The 23,532-nt window shown below is 44.5% G+C and overlaps 2 protein-coding genes across 4 annotated transcripts; both read right to left on the reverse strand.

Annotated features, from left to right (window-relative positions):
• Nucleotides 1–265: 265 nt before the first annotated feature.
• neurl4 (neuralized E3 ubiquitin protein ligase 4) lies at nucleotides 266–17,904 on the reverse strand. 3 transcript variants are annotated; one of them, XM_034557080.1, is made up of 29 exons: nucleotides 17,662–17,904; nucleotides 13,061–13,589; nucleotides 12,911–12,967; nucleotides 12,338–12,828; nucleotides 11,975–12,086; nucleotides 11,785–11,873; nucleotides 11,620–11,692; nucleotides 11,001–11,274; nucleotides 10,378–10,559; nucleotides 10,114–10,199; nucleotides 9,837–9,999; nucleotides 9,522–9,732; nucleotides 9,278–9,354; nucleotides 9,036–9,141; nucleotides 8,666–8,835; nucleotides 8,400–8,528; nucleotides 7,967–8,109; nucleotides 7,602–7,820; nucleotides 6,721–6,819; nucleotides 6,489–6,641; nucleotides 6,223–6,390; nucleotides 5,922–6,080; nucleotides 5,556–5,735; nucleotides 5,313–5,406; nucleotides 3,970–4,077; nucleotides 3,734–3,878; nucleotides 2,898–3,010; nucleotides 2,428–2,587; nucleotides 266–2,324 (listed from the first exon to the last, which is right to left on the reverse strand). In XM_034557080.1, exons 1-29 carry the CDS (start codon nucleotides 17,824–17,826, stop codon nucleotides 2,120–2,122), a joined length of 4,860 nt encoding a protein of 1,619 aa, XP_034412971.1. In that variant the 5' UTR covers nucleotides 17,827–17,904; the 3' UTR covers nucleotides 266–2,119. The 3 variants fall into 3 exon arrangements, with proteins under 3 accessions (XP_034412971.1, XP_034412970.1, XP_034412972.1); XM_034557079.1 differs by having other exon boundaries at nucleotides 7,967–8,112; nucleotides 17,662–17,826; XM_034557081.1 differs by having other exon boundaries at nucleotides 2,120–2,324; nucleotides 7,967–8,112; nucleotides 9,036–9,114.
• A 1,180-nt stretch (nucleotides 17,905–19,084) lies between these two features.
• shbg (sex hormone-binding globulin) lies at nucleotides 19,085–23,105 on the reverse strand. The gene is made up of 8 exons (XM_034557084.1): nucleotides 22,773–23,105; nucleotides 21,827–21,924; nucleotides 21,254–21,443; nucleotides 20,967–21,128; nucleotides 20,401–20,557; nucleotides 20,089–20,225; nucleotides 19,723–19,927; nucleotides 19,085–19,413 (listed from the first exon to the last, which is right to left on the reverse strand). Exons 1-8 carry the CDS (start codon nucleotides 22,872–22,874, stop codon nucleotides 19,280–19,282), a joined length of 1,185 nt encoding a protein of 394 aa, XP_034412975.1. The 5' UTR covers nucleotides 22,875–23,105; the 3' UTR covers nucleotides 19,085–19,279.
• Between the last annotated feature and the right edge of the window lie 427 nt (nucleotides 23,106–23,532).

Raw genomic sequence — 23,532 nt, forward strand, 5'->3', positions numbered from 1 at the left:
TGTGCAAATGATGAAAATGTTACACCAATGTATAAAACAATACGACGCTGCCAGTATTAATGAGTCTTCATCGAGTTAAATGTTTGTGGGGCAGCAAACGTGTAACTTTGTTTATGTTTAAAACGCTATAAGAAAACACAACAATGAGTAATTACTCTACAGTAATTGCTACATTGCAATCTCAGAAACCAGAATTATTTTCTTACTGTAAATTAGGTCATCTTTTAGTTTGAGCCCGAATCACAAAAACAACTATAACCCTTCATCTGTGCATACTGTCTGTCAGTTTATTATTATTATTTTTTATAAATCAGGAAGATATGATTTTTTTTTTTTTATGTAACAGCCTGTACAACGCAACATACAGAAAACAAATTAAGAACACAATACAAATAAAATTGTACAAAGCAGCACTGGGCCGTAAACAACCCATATAATCATATTCTTCACATTTTTTTTTTTTTTTTTTTTTGATTGGAAGTTTTTCCTTCTGCCAAAACCCCCGTAGATCTTCCGTCAGTCAGATCACAGCTGCTCTCAGAAGGAGACTGAGCTTCTTCAGTATAATTCTTTGAGTTTGACTCATCAAAACTGTGGGTGGGGGGCGGGTGAGTGTGTGTGTGTGTGTGTGGGGGAAGGGTCATGTTCGGTAGCAGGTTTTTTATCAAATTGGCACCAGAACTGAGAGCTTTGGAAAGCTATTCACATACAATCAATCATTAGGTGGATGTTTTGGGGATGAAATAATAAAAAAAAAACTTGTAGAAACGTTGGCCAGATGAAAATCAGTTCCGCTAGTTGACATAAAAGAACCGAAGCGCCACAATGAACAACATTCACATGTAAACAGCAGCCCGGCTGAACGGGGCCCGATACGTCCGGCGGGCCAGAGCGGATTGAGTCTCGAGTAAACGATGACGGGAGTGATGCGTGAAAATTACTTCACCCGTTTGGCGTCCGTTCACTTGACTACAAGTTCAACATTATGGGATATCCGCTTCCTTGCCGATCGTCTGCAAGAAAGCGAATGAGCTCATTTCTTTTAAAAAAAAAATAAAAAATTTAAGAAAAAAGTGTTTAACTTCTCCTTTTTCCCCTGTATCAAAACCTACCACGTCTAAAAGCAAATGTCTGTATTATTTTTATATCTTGTGACGCGGCGTCTTCTCGGGTGTAACAAACAAGCTGGAAGGCTCGAACATCGGTTGCCATCCGTTACCTCAACAAACAACTTTTAGATTCCCAAACCTTCCAGTTTCCTCCAGTTTAAAGCCTGTGAATGTTTTCCATTTGACAAGATGAGTCGCGTGTGTTGCCTCGCAACAACGGAAGCGCACCGGGACTGATAAAGTAGCCAAACCGCTAATGTGGCGACACAAAGAAAAATCAACATACAGTCGTACACGTGTAAACATTTTTTTTTTTTCTTCCTCCAGTTTTTTAAAATCTTCCCCCACTAATGAAGTCACAATCACAAGACACTCTTGGGTTCACTCTCAGATTCAAGTGTCTTTGTTACATTTTTTTAATTAATATATATATATATATATATATATATATATATATATCTCCCACATTTCAGTCTTTTTAGGTGACAGTCCTTTAACGTGCAGGTTGGCAGGGGACAGCTCCTCCCAAACTAAAAAACACTGACCGGAGCAGAGGTGATGAGTCATAAAATAAGTGCCAAAAGATAAAGAAAAAAGAGAATTTGCTGTGTGTGAAAGAAAATGTGTTGGGAAGAATGAAAACAAAAAAATGCGGCCAAGAAAACAAACCCTAAATGTAGCGAATGAACAAACGTGTCGAGTCGATGAGAAGTTAGTTTAAAAATCGCCCACGAGTGTGCAAAACATAAAGTGCAGGCAGTGTCCGTCCTTCTTTGAAACCGCCGTAGCCCCCGGCCTTTAAAAGAGTCCAAGAGCAAACAAACAAACAAAAAAATAACAAAAGATCAATAATGCTGAATTGTCAACAATCCACGGTTGGAACGGATGGATTCCAGAGGAGTCTCTCTCTCAAGGCAGGGGTTGGATTTGGTTGTCAGTTTCTTGAAAGTACGAGGAGCGCCACACAGACCCTCCCCACTTCCACCCGAATGCCTCCCTCGTCGCGCCCGTCACTCGATCCGGACGAGCAGTCCGTAGAGGAGCGTGCCGCCCTGCTCCTTCGTGACCCATTCGATCTCCGAGTTGCTGAAGCGAGGGTCCAGGGGCTCGCTGTGGCCCAGCGTCTGCGGCCCCACCTTGTAGGAGCCCGGACGCACACACACCTGGAATCCCACCTGAGCCTGGTGGCTGCGGTGAGAACGGGGGTCCCGAAACCTGCATGAGGAGAAGGAGAACCATCAGGAGGTGCTCTCGCTTGCCGTTAGCGCTCCACTGCAGACGGGGAGGTGGGAACGTCCCCCACCCACCAAGAACTTACTGCACTTTGGGGGCAAAGATCTCCATCCCGGAGTAGCGCATCGTGGGGGAGAGCCGCACTCTGGGAACCTCCCTGCCGGGGGCGCTGTTCTCCTCTGGCTCGCTGTAGCCATTAGGCCCCTCCGCCTTCACCGGGGACACCGAGAAGATGGAGGACGTCCCTGCAACGACAAAACCACATTGAAAGTAAAGACCCCCGTTTCTAGAGCACAAGCACGAAACATTTTGTGCGGCCCCTGAACGTGACGTGGAAATGCATGCGTTATATTTTAATCACGCGCAGTCCATTTCAGCACTTTCACTTTTAATAGCTCACATTTAACACACGACTCAGCTGGCTACTAGGGGAGCCTCGCGAGTCGACCCCACTTTTAGGAGCATCGATTAATAAACTATCTACTTGTTTGTCAGAAAAACAAGGGGTGTGACAAAATGTGTGCGTTTGTAAAGAGGAAACGGTCATTGTCCTACCAGGCAGCAGCTGGCTGTGGTCCAGCGTGCGCCGCAGGGCTCCGACGCTGGTGCCGTGGTACGCGATGTGCCACTTCTTCAGTGCATTAGAAACCTCACAGTGGGGCTTGATCCTGCAGAGAGGACACATGCATTTATATAGATATAGATATGACAACGCTGCTGTGAACGTTAATTACAGATTATTAGATACACAGCCTGCAAGTCAGCAAGCAGTTGAGATGTTTTACTTGTCCCAAAATGGACAACTCATGAACTCATTTAAAGAAATTCATAAAATCCACAGGGATTTTATTCCAAAATTATAAATATTATTCTTTGACTTTGTTAGAGTAATCTACAGTTATTTCCATACAAATAACAGATAGATATATACTTTATTCATCCCCCGGGGGAAATTTCTTTGGAGCAGCAGCAAATAAGGTTACAATATATACAATTCACTAAAATAAAATAGCAGAGCAGGACATATTAAATTTAAGAAAATGAAATATTAAAGAAAAATGAAAAATGAATTAATATAAGCTGTTTAGAGCTAGTTAGGAAGTCAAAAACAGGTCATAATTCCATCTCTAATATTTGATATTGCTGTGAAAATAATCTGTTTCTTCAAGTTAATTTCATTTAAAACACATGACAACATTATAATTGAAGTTATTTGTACTGAATAGAGCTTGATCTATCATATTGTAACCCAATGTAACATATCACTGTAATAATCAGATTTACTAAGAGACACAAACACACTAAGTTCTTCTCTCATCGCATTCCTCCGGACTGCGGTGAAACTACGACACTCGCTAGTTTGAGATGCGACGGAGGAATCGTCCTCTCACCTGAGGGCGAAGCGGCACCATCCGAAGGGCAGCGCGTAGTCCCGGGGCGGTTCTCCTCTCTTGTAATACGCCTCGTCACCCCGAAGCTTGTGGCAGGACTCGCAGTAGCAAAGGTTGTACTTTGCATCCTCGTTAAAATAGCCATCTTATGAGCGGCGGGGGAGAAGACAACGGTCGTGAGTGTTACGTGATTTTAAGAGCTGAATCAAAGGTCGTGGCAGAAAGGTCAAACTCACCTGGTAAAGTGAGCAGGTCCTTGAAGCGGGAGCACAGTGCCTGGTATTCACAAGTCTTGTTGGGGTTGACCTCTGGAGGCGGCGTCCAGCACACACTCTCTTTGATTCCTGCACGCAGAAACAAAGAAAAGGTCAAACGCAGAACTCGAAGAACCGAAATGAGAAGATGAACTGTAGTCAGACAGACAGACATGCTTTATTACCGCCTCTCCCACGAGTCAAGTTGCACTTTGCATTCGTGTCAGTCCAAAATGTCATCACTATATTGTTTCATCGTTGTAGTGATTTGTGTGAAATTGTCATAATTAGCATATTAATTTGATCTGTTTCCCTGCTCGACATCCACTGCTTCTATTATTATTATTCTATTTTTATTACTATTATTGCCTTCATCATCACTCTTTTATGCAATGCTGCGGTTATCATTAGAAGAAATCATTCTTCTATTATTATGTCTGCTATTATTGCTGCTACAACTACCGTTACAACAGGCACACCATGCTATTTATTTTTTAGGACGTTTGTTTGTGATATACTATATTATGACATACTTTTTTATGGTACATTATACCACATTATGACTTGTTTATGGCATATTACACTTTGCATTTCTTGACATATTCTACGATTAATTTTATTTAAACATTTTTGTTGACAATTACTATGCCATTCTTAATGCATGATGTACTATGATTTTTTTGATTACATCGTTAATAAACTATTCTATGACTTGTTATGGCATACTATGCTATGCTATATATATATATATATATATATATATATATATATATATATATATACACACACACATATATATATATATACACAAATATATATATACATACATACATACATACATATATATATATATATACACACACACATACATATATATAATCAAACCATTCTAAAACTATACTATGACTTTTTTTGCTACTATGCTAGTACTTTCACATTTCCTTTTTATGGAAACATTTTTATGACATACTATATTCTGACTTTAACGTTTTTGTGACACTTTGTTATTACTTTTTTAATTGCATACTATGCATTTTGTTGTACTTTCTAAAAAGACATTTTGTACAATATTTTAAGAAACTCCTTGAAGGAGTTCCTGAGATATCGCATTCACGATAATGTGACTAGAGTGAGGTCACAGTGACCTTACCGTAACCTTCAACCATCAAAATGTAATTAAAATGTCCGGTAGACATTTGTGGCAAATCTGAAGGATTTCCTCCAGGCTGTCATGAGATGATGCTTCCAAGAGAATCGAACAGACAACAACCCTAACCCTCTGACCACAGCTGTCAACAAAACAACAGAAACCAGATGCTTCGTACCGTCAACCATGTCCGCCTTCTCCATGTCACCCTGACAACGGGTCTCACCGCTATCTCCACCCACAGCTGGCACGTTGTCTGTTACTATAGTAACCTGCCATGATGACACAACTTATATTAGCAAATCATTTTGGGGTTAAGTTCATAGTGATGCTGAAATGATCATTAACCGATTAGTCAACCGCCAGAACATTTAGGAACTTTTCACTTGTGTGTGTGTGTGTGTGCATCTGTAGTTCTGACCTGTTCACACTGGCCATAGAGGTCGATGAACGGGTAGCAGGGTGAAGGAATGTCCTGCACCGCCACACCCTGGTCCATGCCGTTGACATAGAGGTGGAGACAACTGTTGGCGTCCACCAGCAGACCCAACACCGTCCCCTCTGGACAAGTGTCCAGATTAGGACCATAGTTTTCACATATCTGAAGGGGCAAAGACAAAGGAAAAGAGGGATTAGTGAAGGAAGAAAAGATCAGCGACAGAAGATCAATCAAACGGTCAATGAGAGCACCCTCAGTTTGTCATGTGAGACATCCGGAGAAAACACGACAGACAGATGAGTGAGTTGAAGTGTGTGTGAGTGAGGGAGAGTGTGTGTGTGTGTGTACCTTGAGGGAGTTGTGGAAGACAGAGTCTCTCTGCAGGAGCCAGGCGGAGCGTTTCAGACAACACGCCGTGGAGGGGAAGTTGAGCCGGTCGGGCGAGTGACCGATCACCCCCAACGACAGCGACGACGTCCATGACGGGTTCAGACGGTCGATTTGAAACTGGTGATAAAAGAGAGGCTGTTGACGGACCTAAAATACCATGTGGTCGTATTCTGTTTATATTATACTACTATTGTTATAGTATAATGACGCAAAAACACAGTCGCTTGGACCACGTATGGACACCAAACCACACAGTTACCTGGAACAGCTGCTGGCGAGCCAGCGGTTGGGCGGTGACCAGCAGGCCCTGGTTGTAGCTGGATACTCTGGCTGCTGTCAGGTTCTGGTTGGACAGCTGGATGTTTTTGCCATGGTTTTCCAAGAACACCATGCCGGTCGGCACTAACGGGCACGGCTCAGTCTCGACCTGGAGGCCATAAGAGGTGACATGAAGAGTCTGAGTTTCTCAGGAATTGGATGATGCAGCGCATAACACTTTGTTGACAGACAGGCGAGCGCGTCTACCTCTCTGACGGGGGTGCTGTCCTCCTCTCCTTCGCTGCAGCTGTCTGAGGAGAGCGAGGGCGCCTTCACGCTTTCCGTGTCCTCCATCAACGAAGAGCTCACAATGGACACCGCTGTTATCCGCCCATACAGGTCCAGAACAGCATAAACATTCTGCAGGGAGCCAGAGAGAGGCGCTGAATGGTAGCTGTGTACTCTGTGTGTGTGTGTGTGTGTGTGTGTGTGTGTGTACCTTGGCTAATGCAGTCGCTGCAGGTCCCATGTCTTCCCCATCGATGAAGATGTGCATGGTGTCGTCACTGCACCTCTTCACACCCACGCGGTTCCCAACCTAAGAAACCATCATATTCTGGTGAGTTCTACAAGCGCCGAGTACGGTGAAGAATGCAGATATAAACTACTGGTGACAACTTCTCAACTTTTATGCTTAACAAACTCACGTCAGGAGCATGGCAAAAAGAAACAACAAAAGGGTTTAAATACCTCAAACATCAAACTAAATGAATGACCTGTTCCTAATCTAATTGTGTATAATCTACATTATCTGGTGACCACAGAATATCTGTGCAGCACTGACCCTTAACTCTGACATCTTTTCACAAATTAAGAAAATATACGTATATGTAAATAAAGAAAAAAAAGTACATTGCATTAGAAATATGAATGCATTGTACTGTGGCTGAATATATTCCTACTGTGGCTGCTTGTGTTTGTCCTTATTTGCATAAGGACACTGCAATAGCAGTTTTGTAAAGGAACCTTTAACCATGTGCTTTGGCAATAGTTTTAAATGGAAACAAAAATCCAAAAAGATGGAAGGATAAGAGAGAATAATTGGTTATTAGGATTAAAAGAGAAAAGGTTAGAGATTTTGAGTTCTCATGAGAAACTGATGTCTGCAAGTCACTTTTTCAGACTGCGACAATCCCAAATCCCTCATAACATTTTTAAATCAGGGCTTTTACGCAGCCAGAGGGGCTCTGGCAATTAATCTCAGACAGAAAAGAGATCCTTGAGGCTTTTCAGGTCTTTCGCGTGACCTCTAATCTATCTGCGCTCACAGAGCAGCGAGATGCAGCGAGATGCAGCGAGATGCAGCGAGATGCAGCTTACCGTCAGCCGGTCCAGTGAACAGCCATAGTTCTGGCGCTGCAGCACGCCGTTGCGACGGACCTCAGAGCCGCAGAGCAGCCAGGTGACCTTGGTGCGGAGCTGCGGGAGGGAGGGGGAGAGGCCCGACAGCGGGCAGGACGGCAGCTCCGGAGGTGCCAGCGTGGTCAGGCCGATATGCAGTGAACCGCACCACTGCTCATCCACCTCATCAATCCTCACCTGCAGAGGACAGAGTATCCGTGATATATGCAGACATAGGTGTTCAGGAGGACGATGTGTAGATTATTCTTTTAAATGACACGGAAGGGCGCAGGTTCATCTTCAGAGCATTTCTTGGGACATAGGAGGCTCAAGCCCTTGTTTACCTCAAACAGCTCGTCTGCTTTGAGTTCCTTCGCACTGAACACAATGCCGTGAGCGTAACCTCCGACTCTGACGCCCTGGCAGCCGTCGCCGAGCAGAACCACATTCTTGCCGTGTTTACTGTGGAGTCGATGGGCAACACCTGCTACTGAAAAGAAAAGAAGAAATATGGAGATGAGGCTTTGAGGAGAACAGATTTTTTATTTTTTATTTACTCCATTTCTTTTAATCTCTTCTTTTTTTTTGCTTTACTTTTGAACAAAACGCATTCATACAAAAGCATTTTGGACTACATGAAAGATTTTAAAAAATTACTAAATTATTATTATTATTATTATAGTCAATCCCAAAAGCTTCGGATCTGAAAGGGATCCGTCTTTATTTTGTGATGCTTTTCAAGGCTTTGCAGGCCTGAGGAGGGAGCCTGATGTTTACCTGGAGACTGGATGGGGAAGCTCTTCTCAGTGATGTTGCTGGCACAGAGGCTGTTGTCCATCGGGCCTGAGGAGCTGGTGATGGACACCTGAACACACTGACCATACAGGTCGATCACAGCATACACCTCTGAGAGAGAGAGAGAGAGAGAGAGACATGGATGAAGTATTAGGTCAACATATGAAACCAACACTCTTCGCTGATACCAGCAGTATTTCAACCATGTCTGGCTGCAGAAAAGTCCCGATTTTCCCACTGATCTTTACCTGGAGGCAGGCCAGTGCAGGCGACACCTTGATCCACACCGTTAATGTAATAATGGAGGTCTCCGCTGGCTGAGCGCATCATACCAATACGAGAGCCCGTGGTCAGGGAGTCCAGGTCACAACCGTAGTTGTTGCGCATTGTGTTACCATCTTGCATGATGGCAGTTCCACTGTGAACAAAAAAAAAGGATGACGACGACAAAAAGTTTTGAATCATTGATCTGAACTTTCACAAGCATATTATTTATTTTCTTATTTTATAATTGCTGCAACATTTACTAGTTGGACATACTGTATGTGGGGCAGATATATTTATCTAATTCTTCTGTTATTATCTTTTTTAAATATCTATATCAACATAGCGTTCTACCTCAGCATCCAAGTGTCATAGTCAATATCAGTCATAGTGTTGGGAAACTCAAGCTCATCTGGCCTGATGGCTGTCACTCCTGGACACAGAGGGGGGAGGAGAAAATCTGTGGTGATTACACATGAAATATATTTACAAAAGGAGATAAATGTTAGGGAACATACAGTAACTTTTCAATGATATTTTTGATATTTAAACGTGTTCACATGTGAATTTTTGAATATATAACAGAAACATTTCACCTGCTTCAATTGAACCCGACCAGCGGTCCACCATCTTCTGAATAATGATTTCGAAGAGCTCTCCATCTCGAAGGCACCTACAAGGAGGTAACAAGTTAAGGTCCTGAGGCAGCTCCTTCACAACAAATTCTCTGAATGCTGTTTCGTATTTGTTGTTCACTCATGCGAGAAATGTGTAAAAAAAAAAAGATTATGAATTTCAGGTGTGACGAGTTGCTCAAGTTAGTGTTGTTTGCTTCCTCACCGGTTGGAAATGACAATCGCTTCGTTGAACTCGCTGCGGCAGTTCTGACGCAGGGCGGTGCGCCCCCCATTGGTGACGACGGCATTAGTGCCGTGCAGGTGGTGGAAACGCAGGTCGTTGGCTGTGCTGACCCCTCCTACTGAGCAGGGGCTCCCGGGGGACATGGCTGTGGGGCCCTCTGAGCTGTCCTCTGGGAGAGGCAGGAGGTCCACTAACAGAAAAGGAAATGGATGAAAGTTCATATCGTCTAATGTAAAAACCTTCAGTTATTTTAGTTTCCTAAATGTTCAGAGTTTGTCTTCCTCCCCCTCTCACCCATGTCGTCCATGATGGTGGCCTGAGCAGCCTGGCCGTAGAGGTCCACCACGGCATAGACACTGGGAGGGACGTTCCAGGCTGCAGGGCCCTGAGCCACACCGTTTACAAAGAAGTGGAGGCTGCCGTCTTCTTTTCGCACCACACCTACTGTGTCACCTGCCTGCAGGAGGAAACAGGAGGGGAAAGGGTTAAAACAAATTGTGGGAGGAGGAAGGAGGACAGAGGGTGATGGGTAGTGACAGCAGCCGAGTAATAAAAGACAAATACGACTCACCTTGAGCCGGTCCAGGTTGTGTCCGTACTCATCCAGTATTGTCGTTCCGTTGTGCATTACGCCGTTCCCCGTCATCATCCACGTCCCTGGAAAACAACGACGCAGTGAAAATTTTTTGTGTTGTTGTGGCATCTCTTTTCAAAACGGGGCTCAAAACTCCTCCACACTGAAATACAGTTATGTGACTTTTATAATCATCCATCTTTCATCAGGTAGCTCAGGAAAAGAAAAAGGCCCACTTTTACAAAGCAGATTGTATTTTACCTGAACGCAGGTTGGTCATGGTGGAGGGCAGCTGCAGGTATGCAGGGTTGTGTGTTGTGACGCCGATCTCGATGGAACCCGCCCACTTGTCCACCATTTTATCGATACGAACCTGGAACACCTCGTTGGAGCGCAGCGGCCTGCCGCTCAGGACCACGCCGTGGTTGAAGTCATCCGTCGCACTGCGAGAGCAGTTTTATGAGTTTATCCCCGATTATGTTAAAAGTGTTGTATGTAAACATTGGATTTCTTTCACACTTGATATTTACTTACAAAAAATACTAACAGCAGAATTAGACCATATAACTCTAAAGCTGAAGAGTTTTTTTTTATTTTTAGGTATTTCCCAAACCTTTTGAAACTTTCCACATGTAGAAATGTGATTCTCAGACAAGGAAAGTGGACTTTTATACGATACTATTATTAAACCTATATGGGAGGGTCATGATGTGCCCAATGTTACATACAGTGTTTGGTGACAGAAGATGCCATCAATCCCCCCAAAAAAGCTTGAAAAGGTAAGGCTGACATTCGTCAAGCAAACTAAAACAAGTCAAAATTAAGCATGTCAAGAATAAGAAGGCCTGTAATTAACTCTGTGGCAATGTGGGAAGTGGACTCACTGTGGCCGCAGCGCTGTCCTGCCGGCACTGATGACGGCGGCCTTCTGGCCACAGTTGGGATGGAAGAGCAGTCGGTCGGGCCCCTCCGAGTCTGGAGTGAGGGTAAGAGCCGGCCTGGGCCGGCCGACATCCGGAGATAAAGCCCTCATGATGGCGTTATTGCGTCTGAGGCGGTCGCTGTGGTTGTGGTTGTGCACTATGGTGACTTTGACGGCCATGCCGTAGAGGTCGACCACGCCGTAGACCACGTCGGGGGTCTGGGCTGCCGCGACACCTGGGGGAGAGGCCGAGTGGTTAGAAGTGCAAGCCAAGGTACTGTAATCCCCAGTATGTCCAACTTGTCTTTGTAGACATTGATTACATACTTAGAAAAGCAAAAGTAGGACTTCTTTAGCCTTAATCTTAAAAGCCTCACTGACATTGCAGTCAATTCAGTCATTAATTCTGGCTATTTGTCAAGCATCAGGGGATAACGAGCTAACAATGATCTAAAAATCAAAGCCCCATCTTTATTCTCCGAACTGGTCGTTTGTGTGTTTCTCAATCCCTCATTTATAACCATCACCATCATATCACTGACACCACCCACTTCCAGCCTCCACCCCACATGCAGCTGCACCTTGGTCAATGCCGTTGATGTAGAAATGGAGCGCTCCACTGGCTTTGCGCATCAACCCGATGTGATCTCCCTCCTAAATGTGGAGGATAGCAGGTGATGGAGATTAGAAAAACAGTCCCACGCGCTCGGCCGCTGGCAGAAATGTGCGTCTGCATCAGTACAAACCTGAAGTTCGTCCAGGCTGAATTCACAGTATTCCCTGCGGGTTCCTTTGCCGTTGGTTAGTATCCCACAGCCACTCATCATGATTGTACCTAGCATGAGCAGCCACGACAAAGTCATTGATTTCACAATGAGCTGCTTCGTTTGATACAGTTGTTTATTTTAAATGCGTGTATCTCTGTGAGAGTGTTACCTGAGCGCAGATTGGTCATAGTTGCAGGATAGTCCAGGTTGTTGGGATTGTGTGTGGTCACACCAATCTCTATTGAGCCGGACCACTTGTCCACCAGCTTATCAATGCGGATCTGAAGATATAAACAGAAACACATTTACACTTTTTGTTTTCATTATTAAATCAGCTAAAATGCTTCTCTGTTCTGCCTCAAGCCCAGAGAGATGAATAGCCATATGTTCTGAACATATGGCACTTATGCTGCAAAAATGGAAAAATACGATGACACCAGAGTAAATAAGTCAGTGATTGCTCGTCAGCTGTCACGACATTATTCCGTGTACAAACAAACAACACAGCACTGAGTCGTGTGATTGTAAACACCTCAAACATCTCGTTGTGTCGGAGCGGCCGGTTGGTCATCACCACACCGTTATTGAACTCGTCCAGCGGTCTCCTCCGCTCCGCCGTCTTGTTGTTGTTGCTCAGTTTGATCAGTGTGCCGCATTTCTCGTGGAACAGCAGCGCGTCGTTGGTGGTCATTGGGCCCGTCACCGCCGCCAGCCCGACCCCTCCGTTACCAGCGGGACTGTTGTTAGTATTTCCACTGTCTTCAGCACCGCCAGCTCCCCCTCCACTTCCTGCTGTTGTCCCTGTTCCACTGTCGCTGTTGACTGCACCTCCTCCACTGCTGCTCCCCCTGTCATTTCTGGAAGAGGAGTCAGAACCTGAATTTCCTCCTCCACCTCCTCCGCCGCCCGCACCGCCTGCTCCTCCACCGCCTCCGCCTTCTTCCCCGCCGCCCTCGTCCTCGGAGCGATAAAAAGATACTATTGCGTTGTTGAACACGTCAAAGAGCTGGTGCTCCGTTAGAACTGAAGAGAGAGGAAGAGGAGGTCATCAATGCTGGTCACGTCGCACAAGGTCCATCAACTGATAATAGAAGGATTTTCTTACCCGTGTCCGGCTCCAGGTTGTTGGGGAACTTGTCTGGTCTGCAGCTAAGCTCAGGCACTGTGAAAGGGATCAAAGGGATGAAAATAACAAATCACAGATAATCGGTTGGAAAAAAAACAACCATATTGATAAAAATAAAAGTCCCCTTACCTTCATCTCCATTGATCATTCCATTCATTGCTGCAACATTTATCAGTGCCGTGATCCCCCCATCCTCCCGACCCCCACACACCACCACGTCTTCCTCCTCCTCCTCCTCCTCCTCCTCCTCCTCATCGTCCACATCCACCTCCTCGTCCTGCTCTATTGTCTCTTTCTCCGTCGAGGCCGGCGGCGGCTCGCAGCTCACCACCGTCACTTGCGTGCACTTGCCGTACAGGTCCACCACCGCCCAGAGCTTGGGCGGCAAGCCGCTCGCGGCCGCACCGCAGTCCTGCCCGTTCACCCAGAGGTGAAGCTCCCCGCGGGAGCTGCGCTGAATGCCCACGCGGTCGCCCTCGGCTAGCTGGTCGAGGTCGCGGCCGTACTCCTCCAGAACAGAGCGTCCGTCGCGTAGCACCGAGCAGCCCGACACGATCCAGGAGCCGCCCTTTAGGCCCGTGGCGCTGCTGGGAAAGTCCAGCGCGGTGGGGTCCAGTGCCGTCACACCGATCTCAATGGAGCCGCTCCACGAGTTCACCTGAGGAGAAAGATTTGATGAACACCCGTCTGTAATACGTCACATGGCGCATCATGGCCTTCCCAAGTTACCAACACCTGAAGTTGTGTCCTGCATTTTCTAAAATGCACAGTGTTCAATTTGTAATGATAGAAAGTACATTTAAAAAAAAGATATGACACTTAAAAGACAGTGGCAACTACAATAAGTTGTCACAAAACCGCTGTCACAAAAAGGACTTAAATCTCAGCTGTGATGTGAGAAGAGTGACGCACTGAGCTAAAAACTGCAGGTAGATATCTATGGAAAACAAAGCGTGCCTTGTTGTATGATCCACCTTGTTATTTTTAGTCTTTCTGTCAGTGAAGCGCGTAGCTCAGGGAGCGCTCCTTTGAAAATAAAGCAGGACAGTATGAACACAGTGACACGAAAGGAACAAACGCTAAGCTGTGTATGCAAAGTGTATGTCGAGCAGTATGCAAATATCACTATTATTACCTCGCATTACTAAATGAAAAAAGCATCACCTTGGGTCAATCTAATTCACTTCTCATCTCTCAGCACCCAACTTCCAAAATTAGACGTCTAATACATATTGATGCAGAAAGGGAGTTGAGTGTCGTACTATATTTAGACGTGGGTGCAGGAGAACGGATTTAACCACAATAGAGTATGCAACACTTGGGGTCATATTGTAAGTGTTTTTCGTGGATTCAGTTGACCATGAAAGCCGAAGACTGTAGTCAGTGTGATCCTCATATACACCTCATCCTGTCGTGGTGGCCTGTCACCTGACAAAACACCTGAAAAATAAAACAGTTCTTAAATGGTCCAATAAAGTTTAGACGCTTTCATACAATGTGCAGATTCTACTCATTTGTTTTCTTTTTTGGATTTAATAAATTCTTGTGTTACTCTACGAGATAATCAGAATTCCTCAGCTGCGTGAGTTGCCAGATTGGGGTCACAGCTGACGCCCCGATCTCCTTTATCGTGTTTTTCGGCTTTCCACCGTGTAGTGACTGAAACAATGCGGTGCCCACAAAGCAAAGCTTTACCTCCATGATCTTGCCTTTCTGAGGATTCAAGTCGTGAAACAAACGTTTCGCCGCAAAACTCCTTTCGCCTTCGCGTGACATTGGATTTGTGTCACATGGAAATTAATGTACAAAACCTTGCATCAGCTCACAATAATGCGACTCAATAAGACTTTATTGATCTCCGGGGGTGAACTCTATTTCTCGTGCGTTTTGCCTCCATGATGTGGGTGACAGAGTGCAGTGTCAGCGATAGAGCGGAGGCGGTGCAGCTGGTGGAGATTCATAGTCTCGCTGAGAGACATTTCAGCCCCGCAGACGCTTGCCGACACAGGGGCGCGAAACGACGTCATCCAACTGAGGAGTGATCTCCCGGCTCGCTGCCCTCCACCCCCCCCCCCTCGGAGAACGTCCAACGAAAAAGCCATGCAGTTTGTTTCCTCAAAGAAAGAGAATGAAGTCAGAAGTCATCGGAAACTTTCACCAGCCGGTCTCCTTTTCCGTTCCTCCCCCGGGTACTCCACGGGACGCCAGTCAAAGTTGGCAGAAATCCTCCCTGACGAAGTGACCTTGAGCATAACATTGAAGCCATAGCAGCTCACGGGATGTTTTTCTGCAGCTCACGTCCGTGCCAAGGAATAATGAAAGAAGATTTCCTCCGAGACAAAATCATTTTTGAAAATATTGCATTTGATAAATCGCCTCCTCTCCTTCGTCTGCACCCGTGGTGTCTCCCTCTGCTCTGTGGCAGGTGCTATGTAAGGCAGTGTGCTACGAAAGCCTGGGTATCTGGGTTAACAGATTTAGTAGTAACTCAGCCTGACCGGGTTGCTGTGTGGAGGAGACAGACATCTCCTCGCCTTGCTCATTCACTTACATAACAGCAGCCTGTGGGTGTCTGCCTCTCGGTATCTTTCTCACTCTCTCTTTCTAAGTCTCTCTCTCTTTCTAAGTCTCTCTCTCTTTCTAAGTCCCTCTCTCTCAATCTCTCTCTTTCTAAATCTAAGTCTCTCTCTCTCTCTCTCTCTCTCTGCCTGTCTCTTTCCAAGTATCTCTCTCTCGCTCTAGAAGACCAACAACTACAGGATGCATGCAGAGTATGAAAAATGAATTGCATCCAAAGCAGAGCCTGAGAAAATCTGCACGGACTATACAGAGTGGTGACAGGCTTCTCATCTAGCAGAGCATAAACACAGCAAGACACATTTAGCAGCTGGACTCTGGATAGGGGACAGGTGAATACAATGATCACAATAATACCACAGCTTCATATAAACCCTAAACCACCGGCAGCGTCCAACTCTGGGTAAACTGCTCAATAAATCACTCCATTGGCTCGTTCTATTGCACTCATTTTCCAACATCCACTATAGCTCAGGAGACAGGATGGGCAGTCATGCCAATACGATTGCGCCGTGATGGGAAAGTATTGATTTTCAAACAGGCAATGCATGTCATGCCCGAGCATTTGGCTGTTTATGAGAGCCCTCATCAGGCTGAGAGCACCATATGGGACGGCGAATCATTTACATACAGTATGGTAGGTGCTATTCAACCACATGGTTATCTTTACTGGCTCAAAAGGCAGCTCTGTCTCATCAGGGTAGATTTTATTAACAACTGACTACACCGCCTGGCCGCACACACTGTCATTCAAGAGGTGTGTGTGTGTGTGTGTGTTTGTGGCCCAGTTGGCACTGACACAAGCTCAAGAGCTGCCATGTTGTTGACAAACTCCAGTAGGGTTGCAGACTGCAGAGGCAAAAGCCATCACCACAGACAAGCTCTCCTACACTGATAACAGACAACATATAAACACTGTGCACGGGCATCTGTACGATATGGAGAGGCCTGAGTCACAGGAAGGACACAGCAATTGTCATAGATAGATAAGCACTTATGTTCAAGTGTTATGAAAGCTACACATTTGAAGGTAATGAAAGAAGGATGTGTGGAAGAATGTCATTTGTTCTTTTTAATCACATCAACAACGTCATACTGAAAGCACACTTTAAGGGAATGTGTGTTTAGATTTAAACAGTGTAGGTTATGAGATCCTTACAGAAAGAAATATATTGTTTTGATAACCGAATAGTATTAAGAGTAATGGTATCTTTAAAACAATTAATGTATGTAATAAAGATATAGTTGTGCTGGAAAATCAGATTTTTCACAGAAGTGTTAAAAATGGATCCCCTTCCCTGGAGAGAGGACGCCCTCATACCTGGATCTGGATGAACCGGAGGACAGTAGAGTAAGAAAGGTGCACTCTACTTGGTTCCCATACTTCGATAACGAGGGATACATTAGTAAAAAGAAAGCAGAAGTCCCCGCAATGGGAGAGGAAGAGTGTGTGTTTACAGATAGCAGACCAGGGATTAATGAGTTGTACCTTTTAGTGGTCAAACTCCTCGTGCATTAGGCTCCACCAGCAGGGCTGCTGGTCTCATCGAGATCCCTTTGAGTCAAGACGCTCGTGGAAAGCAACATGGCAGTCTGAACGTTAACCGCTGGTAACCGATAGCGGTGCAGCTTCAAGTTCACGCATATCCCCCCCCCCAAAAAAAAAAAAACCATGGCGCGAGCGCCGCAGGACATCAGCCACGGCTGTCACGGACTCCCCCGAAACCAAACTCACCAGAGCCAACGTCAAGTTAACGAGCTTAGCTGAGCTCGAGTGGGTCGATAAACAACAGCAAGTCCTCGTCAACAAGCTCCCTCCACACTAACGAGGGGCTGCGCGCGCGCTAGCCGCTCGTGAGCTAACTGACGGTACCGAGGGACGAGCAGGTTCTCGTGCCGTTTCTCGAATCCACGCGTCGGGACGTCTTCGCTCCTCAGCGCTGTGTCCGTCACCGGTGAATCTCAGTGCGTGTAATGCACCCCGGAGTAAACACCCCTGGCGAGCCCCGTGAAACGCCCCGGGGAGGAGAAGCCCCTCACTGCGGGCAGAGGCAGACCCCCGGCCCGTCCGACGAGCGCTGCTCCCGCACTCCCGCTGCTCTCATCCCCGCTCGGGAGCAGCGGCAGCGGCCGCAGGGCCTGTTGTTGTTTACCTTTTTGTCGATGCGGACGGTGAAGACATCCCGGTCCCTCAGCGGCTCCTTGCTCAGCACCAGGCCGTGGTTGAACTCTTGGACTGGCTGGTTGCGCCGGGCGGTTCGGTTCGAGTTGGACAGGCCGATCAGCTTTCCGCTCCGCGGATGCAGCTCCGCCGCCATCTTCAGTGGGCGGCCAATATTCACGACAGTCGGGGTTTGCGACAGTTGCTGACGTTATGGCAGCTGGTAGATTACTGTAATCGATCCGAGTTGGCTGCACCCTGCACCGCACCCAGTCCTGTATACATGTGTGCTGTAATGAAACGGCACGAAACCGTTCATGTCGCAAAATTACTCAATATAACGCCAATTTTAAGCTCGACACTTGTTTATTAATTTGTTTTAAATATAATAAGAACACTAAATTCAACTTAAATTGTAGCGGTCAAATTTTTTTGTCGGCGTATATTTATGATACATCAGCATTTTCTATTGTTTATATTTATTTTGCTTTCGTCTGAATGAATGTGATGTTTGTTGAAGAGTTTTGATTTTATTTGTGTAGTATTTTATCCATGAAAGTAAATTATTAAGAGTGAACTGAACCCTAATTGCATAATTAACATGTAAAAGATTGTTTTCCCATTTCTTTTCTTGTTTTTGTTTCATTATTGTGTAGTTAAACATATTGATCATTATTTTAGTAATACTAATGGCCAATGCTTTAAACGCGTCTGCAATAAAGAGGTACAAATGTCAGCACATTTCCCTTCAATTTATCATAACTTCAAATAAATTACACACGTACACATAATATCAAGATACATTTTTCATCGACAAGAATATCTTGAAACATTAAAAATAAAAATTAGGATTAGGATTTTTAGCCATTTGATGACTATGTGTTGTCTTGCCATACTAATTGAACTAAAACAATGACTTTCCCAAACAAATGTAATTTATTTTAACTGTATGACCATTTAATAAAAGGGGAAAAAAGAACCTTAGACTTTCTGGCAGTGTGAACATTGTGCATATTCCTAAAGATCATAACAAATTTTTATTGGATCTTAATCCATATTTTAGATTTCTTTTGTGAATCTAGTGTTGTTTCATTGTTTGGTTGGCATCACACACAGTGGAGGAAGCGACTCTAATATTATCTTTAACAATCCACTAGAGGGTGCAAGATCCATGTCTTATTATATCTCAGCCTCACTCGGTATCAATTAAACATTAGTGTGTTATCGCAGTGGTTAAATCTTCTCAAAAGCACTATTGGGTTTTAATTTGCACTGAATGCAGCAGTAAAATTCAAATAGCTAAATTAAGGAGAATCATATCTTATTTAGAAACAGACTGTTGCACGTACCAAAGTCAGAAAACCACTTACAGATTAATTAGCGTATTCTGTTAAAATGGGACAAACGCAATGGATATCTCTTAAACAACATATTAATATTTTATTATAATTCTCCACATGTTAGAGATTAATTGGTTCAAATACCACATTCAACTCCAGATTTACTTTTAGCGGAACCATTTTTCACTTGAAACACCTTTGTTATTTTTGTTAATTTGGACCCCAAGGCAAACATCGAGTCCACACATTGAAGATGCATAGTGTCATGGTCTATGCAGGGCAGCTGTGAGATGAGATTGACATGTGTTTGACAGCTAAATCCAGGTCCAAATCCTTCCCTTGAACCTGGATCTTCTCGAGACAGCCTGTCAAGAACTGGGAGCCAACATTGTCTTCTTCTTCACCTGAAAAATGAAAAGAGAGAAAGAATAAAACACAAGTGACCTTGTACTGCACCATGCTCCTTGTCTGGTTAAGTCATTCATTTTCTTTATGTATATATATATATACAAATTATTTTATCTAATTTCTTTTGTTATTCATTTTTTTATTTTAATAACTTTATTATTTTATTGTCTGTTTTTTCGCCTGCATGCAAATCAAATTCCTCTCTCTGAACAGTAATCTAGACCCGATACATGCAGTCTGAAGCTGAATGAACAGACCATTTTGAGACACACGATTAAACGCTCCTCATCGCTGTTTAATCTCACCTAGGAGACCTCCGACAGCAAGACGACCCGCTCTCCATGTGGTCGAATACCCGGGTTGGCTCCCGGGACTGATAGGCAACGTAGTAGTCTTTGATTCATCTTCATCTTGAAGCACTTTCAGTAAATTAGTCTGAAAGGTTATCACCAGTCTCTTGAAAGTGTCTTTCATACAGATCTTTTCTTCGCCGAAGGTAAGTGTGATTTCCTGCAAATTCAAGAGAGATATAGAAGAAATATAGCAACTCTGTGGATGAAGTCATAATGGTCTCATTATGCAAAAGTTCAGGAAAGCTATGAGGCCAACAGTGCCATGAGCAGTTTAAAACAAATTTTAAACAATCTACCTTGAGTGATTCATGCGCATACCTTTGTGTTATTATTGGCCACTAAAGCAAACATCAGCTTTTGCCCCGGAGCCTTGATGCTAAAAATGGTCCCATCCATCTTATTGAAATCTCCCCACAATTCAGTCTTGACCCCACGATCTGCTTCCATTGGGAAAACTGCAGAGGACAAATGCAACCCACAAAATAAATATAACCCGAGTACGGATTTAAAGTATATTGTTACCCTAAGGTGTCACATCATGCAATAATGCATTATCCAGGCCTTTTGGAAAGCTTGTTAGTATATGAAATAACTCTCCGTATCTTGTATAATGGAGCACAATGTTTGCACCTGAGGTGTTGAAAATAGCCAATCCGGTGCCAGGGAAGTAGCTGCCAGGTTGGACGTTTTGATAGCAGGGCCAGAGCTCCTCCGCCTCGACCTCCCAGGGCACGCTGAGGTTTAGCCAGCTGCCTCTCCGCACACAGCCATCCATGTGCGGCTCAAACTACAGCGGAGAACGACAACAATGCATTTAGTGAATGGAACTTCGAGCAGAAGAGCAGGCGGTCGGCTGAGAAATGTTATTTGATTGTGCACATTGCCACAGTCATTTTTTCAGGGTGCTAAAACAAAGACACACACAAACAACCCAAAATCCCCCATTTTATTTAAATGTATTTAACCAGGAAAAACCTCATTGAGATTGAATACATCACCTTTACAAGAGTGTCCTGGCCAAGACAGCAAAAACACATTTAACAAAGTTTCAGACATACAACATAAAACAGTGACAGACAATACAAAAGTGAGTAAACACCTAGTTACACCTTACTGGTCTCTATTAAACCAGATAGATAAAAGACCAATGTAAACTACTGCAAAGTATCCAAGGGTGGAGTAACACCCAGTAATACCTGAACAATCATCTTTTCTTTGTTGATCAGGATCCCACCCAGGGCCAGTCGAAGTTCACCTGAGAGGACGTTAACGGTCTCTTTAGACTGCATGCCAACCACCATCTTATTGGAGCCGTCCACCTCGAGAATCACAAAGGGATCTTGGTTGCTCACCTCCAGCTTGGTGGCACCAGGATCACAAGGAGAATTTAGAACACGTATTGGTCACAATATACATTATGTACAGTATACGGTGTGGTTATTATGCAAAGTAACGCTCCATGTTCTGAGACAACTGCACTCACTGTGTGCCATTTCCCGTCATTGAGCTTGGGGCCTCCTGCCACGCTGACGCGGCTGTCTCCTCTGCTGATCTGCATCAGGGGCAGGCCGTCTTTCAGGGACAAAATAAACCAGTCCTCCCCGTTTTTGGTGTCCCCGTAGAAAACGATACCTTCTGGGTCAAACGTCCGTAAATCAAAGGATGACTTGATACTGGAGAAACAGAACCCAATAGTCATAGTCAATGGGGCATGCTGGACCACAGAATCTAAAAAAAGAAAAAAAGATTCTCCACATTTTTTATTACTTTTGTCTAAGGCTGCATTATAAATCTCAATAGTAATAATAATATGTTTGCCTTAATTTTACCCGGCCCATTGCCACTGACAGAGGGGTAAAAAGCAGTGATGGTTCTAGGGGCCTACAGTTGGAGAAATGCAACACAAGGACGGGTTATATAATATTAATGTCATCAGAAATAAGGGGGCTAGGATATTACAGAATACCTACTTGCTTCCACATATTCTCCCTCAGCCTTTTTGCCTCATTTATCACATACTCTTTAGCTGTGAGGTTTTCATGGTGCAGTGGTTTACCTGCTGACCTCGCTGAGGTTTACTGTTATGTGAATCAGGGGCCTCCAGATGTCTCTGTCCTGGCCGAGGTAGATGGTAGCCCCGCCTGAGACTTCTTTCTGGAAGACACAATGTAAACAGGAAGTCATTACCTCAGCTCTTTCTTTCGTGCACAGCTCATATTCATTAAAAGCTGCTTTTGTATTTTCTTGTCAGATATATTGATTGTTTAGTGGTTAAAACCACGAAAACCCAAGTGATGATTTTAATTCAGTGATTTATGCATTCAACAAAAAAACAAAGTAATTATCTTTTAACAAGTGAAGTGCATGTTATAATGAAGTGCAAAATCAATGCCATCACTGGCAGAGCCATATGGCATCAGTATATCAATACACAATGGCCATCGTGAAACTTAAAAGTCTTTCAAAGGGGTAAAAGCTGCTTGTGGTGTTGTGGGCGTAGCTCTGATCTTTCCTCCCACAAACTGAGCAAAGTCCTAAGTCTAAATAAACTATTAGGGCATCTGGGATACCCTCTTCAACTGGCAGCTGAATTGCATAAAGAGTTGATTTGTTTTTATTTACTGGTTAATATAGGCTTTTATTTTGCACTTTGTTTATCCTCCATCTTCAAAAAAAAAAAAGAAAGAAACATAATTAATACAGATGATGCTTTAAAAAATATGATTTGATCTGCCTGAGAGGCCCTGAGACAGTCATGTATTTCCAAACACGTACAACTGTGTGACCTTCTCCTAATTTTACAGTGAGCAAAAACATCATAGGAACGAGATTTATCAAAGCTACAAGATTTCCGCTCTTTTTCAAATGCGTTCCTTCGATAAGGCCAACGGTTACACATGAGCCTTAGACTATCAGACAGAGATTGGTAAGAGCATTTGACCAGTGTACCAGTGCACTGCTCATTCCAAGAATTATAATTGCGGCATTGCATGTGCACATACCTTTCCCCGTGTGTTCCTCTGACCCTCAACTCCCCACCTTAGAAGAGTGAGGCTCAACGTGAGCAGCAGTCCACCTGCCATGGATTTACAAAACACAGCCATCCTTCAGTGCATTCATCCACCCAGGCCTCCCAGTGTGCAGTCTGCTAACTCCACGCTACCCTGAGGTGTCAGAGGTGTGACGAAGAGCAGAGAGACCCTTCAATAGTGTGTGATTCCGGTGTGTGTGTGTGTGTGTGTGTGTGTGTGTGTGCTGGCACACTGTCCTGTGGTCCATGGTCAGCGCAGCTTATCGATCCCCAAGAGGGAGTGCTTTTTTGGCTCCATGCTTGTGTCCAGATCTTTGCAAACATGTAGGTGGGCGAAAGGCAGGGTGAGCAGCAGGTGAACAGAGGGTAGCGGAAAGAAATAAGAGTAGATTGAAAATTAAGAGTTGTTGTAATTTTAGAAATAATTCAAAATTCCACAACATTCAGAAAAAATTTATTTAAGCGTGCATTAAAATCACGCTATTAAATCTCCTGCCTTTGCGGTGATTCATGCAGAGTGGGCACTGCAGCCCGGGTGAGTGACCTGAGCCAGATTTCTGATGTGTGTTTACCCATTACACAGGAACCTTGATTCACCACGGCTGCTTTATGACTCAGTGTGTGTTGCAGAGTGAAGAGGAGAAAGAGACGAGAGGGGATCTGCGTCAAGTTTTTCTTCTGCCGGCCGGATTCCCTGTGAAACAGTCTCCTTCCAGGAAGACTGTAAACTG

The sequence above is a fragment of the Cyclopterus lumpus genome, chromosome 18 (genome assembly GCF_009769545.1).
Source record: "Cyclopterus lumpus isolate fCycLum1 chromosome 18, fCycLum1.pri, whole genome shotgun sequence".
In the NCBI taxonomy this organism is placed as follows: Eukaryota; Metazoa; Chordata; class Actinopteri; order Perciformes; family Cyclopteridae; genus Cyclopterus; species Cyclopterus lumpus.

Coding starts and splice junctions, on each gene's coding strand:
- neurl4 (XM_034557079.1), bottom strand. CDS start 17,826: ATGGCGGCGGAGCTGCATCCGCGGAGCGGAAAGCTGATCGGCCTGTCC. Junction 12,829..12,910: donor CAACCTGGAGCCGGACACGG/GTAAGAAAATCC, acceptor CTCTCTCTTCAG/TTCTAACGGAGCACCAGCTC. Junction 9,355..9,521: donor GCGATTGTCATTTCCAACCG/GTGAGGAAGCAA, acceptor ACCTCCTTGTAG/GTGCCTTCGAGATGGAGAGC.
- shbg (XM_034557084.1), bottom strand. CDS start 22,874: ATGGCTGTGTTTTGTAAATCCATGGCAGGTGGACTGCTGCTCACGTTG. Junction 21,129..21,253: donor ATGACGGGAAATGGCACACA/GTGAGTGCAGTT, acceptor GGTGCCACCAAG/CTGGAGGTGAGCAACCAAGA. Junction 20,558..20,966: donor AAGAAAAGATGATTGTTCAG/GTATTACTGGGT, acceptor TCTCCGCTGTAG/TTTGAGCCGCACATGGATGG.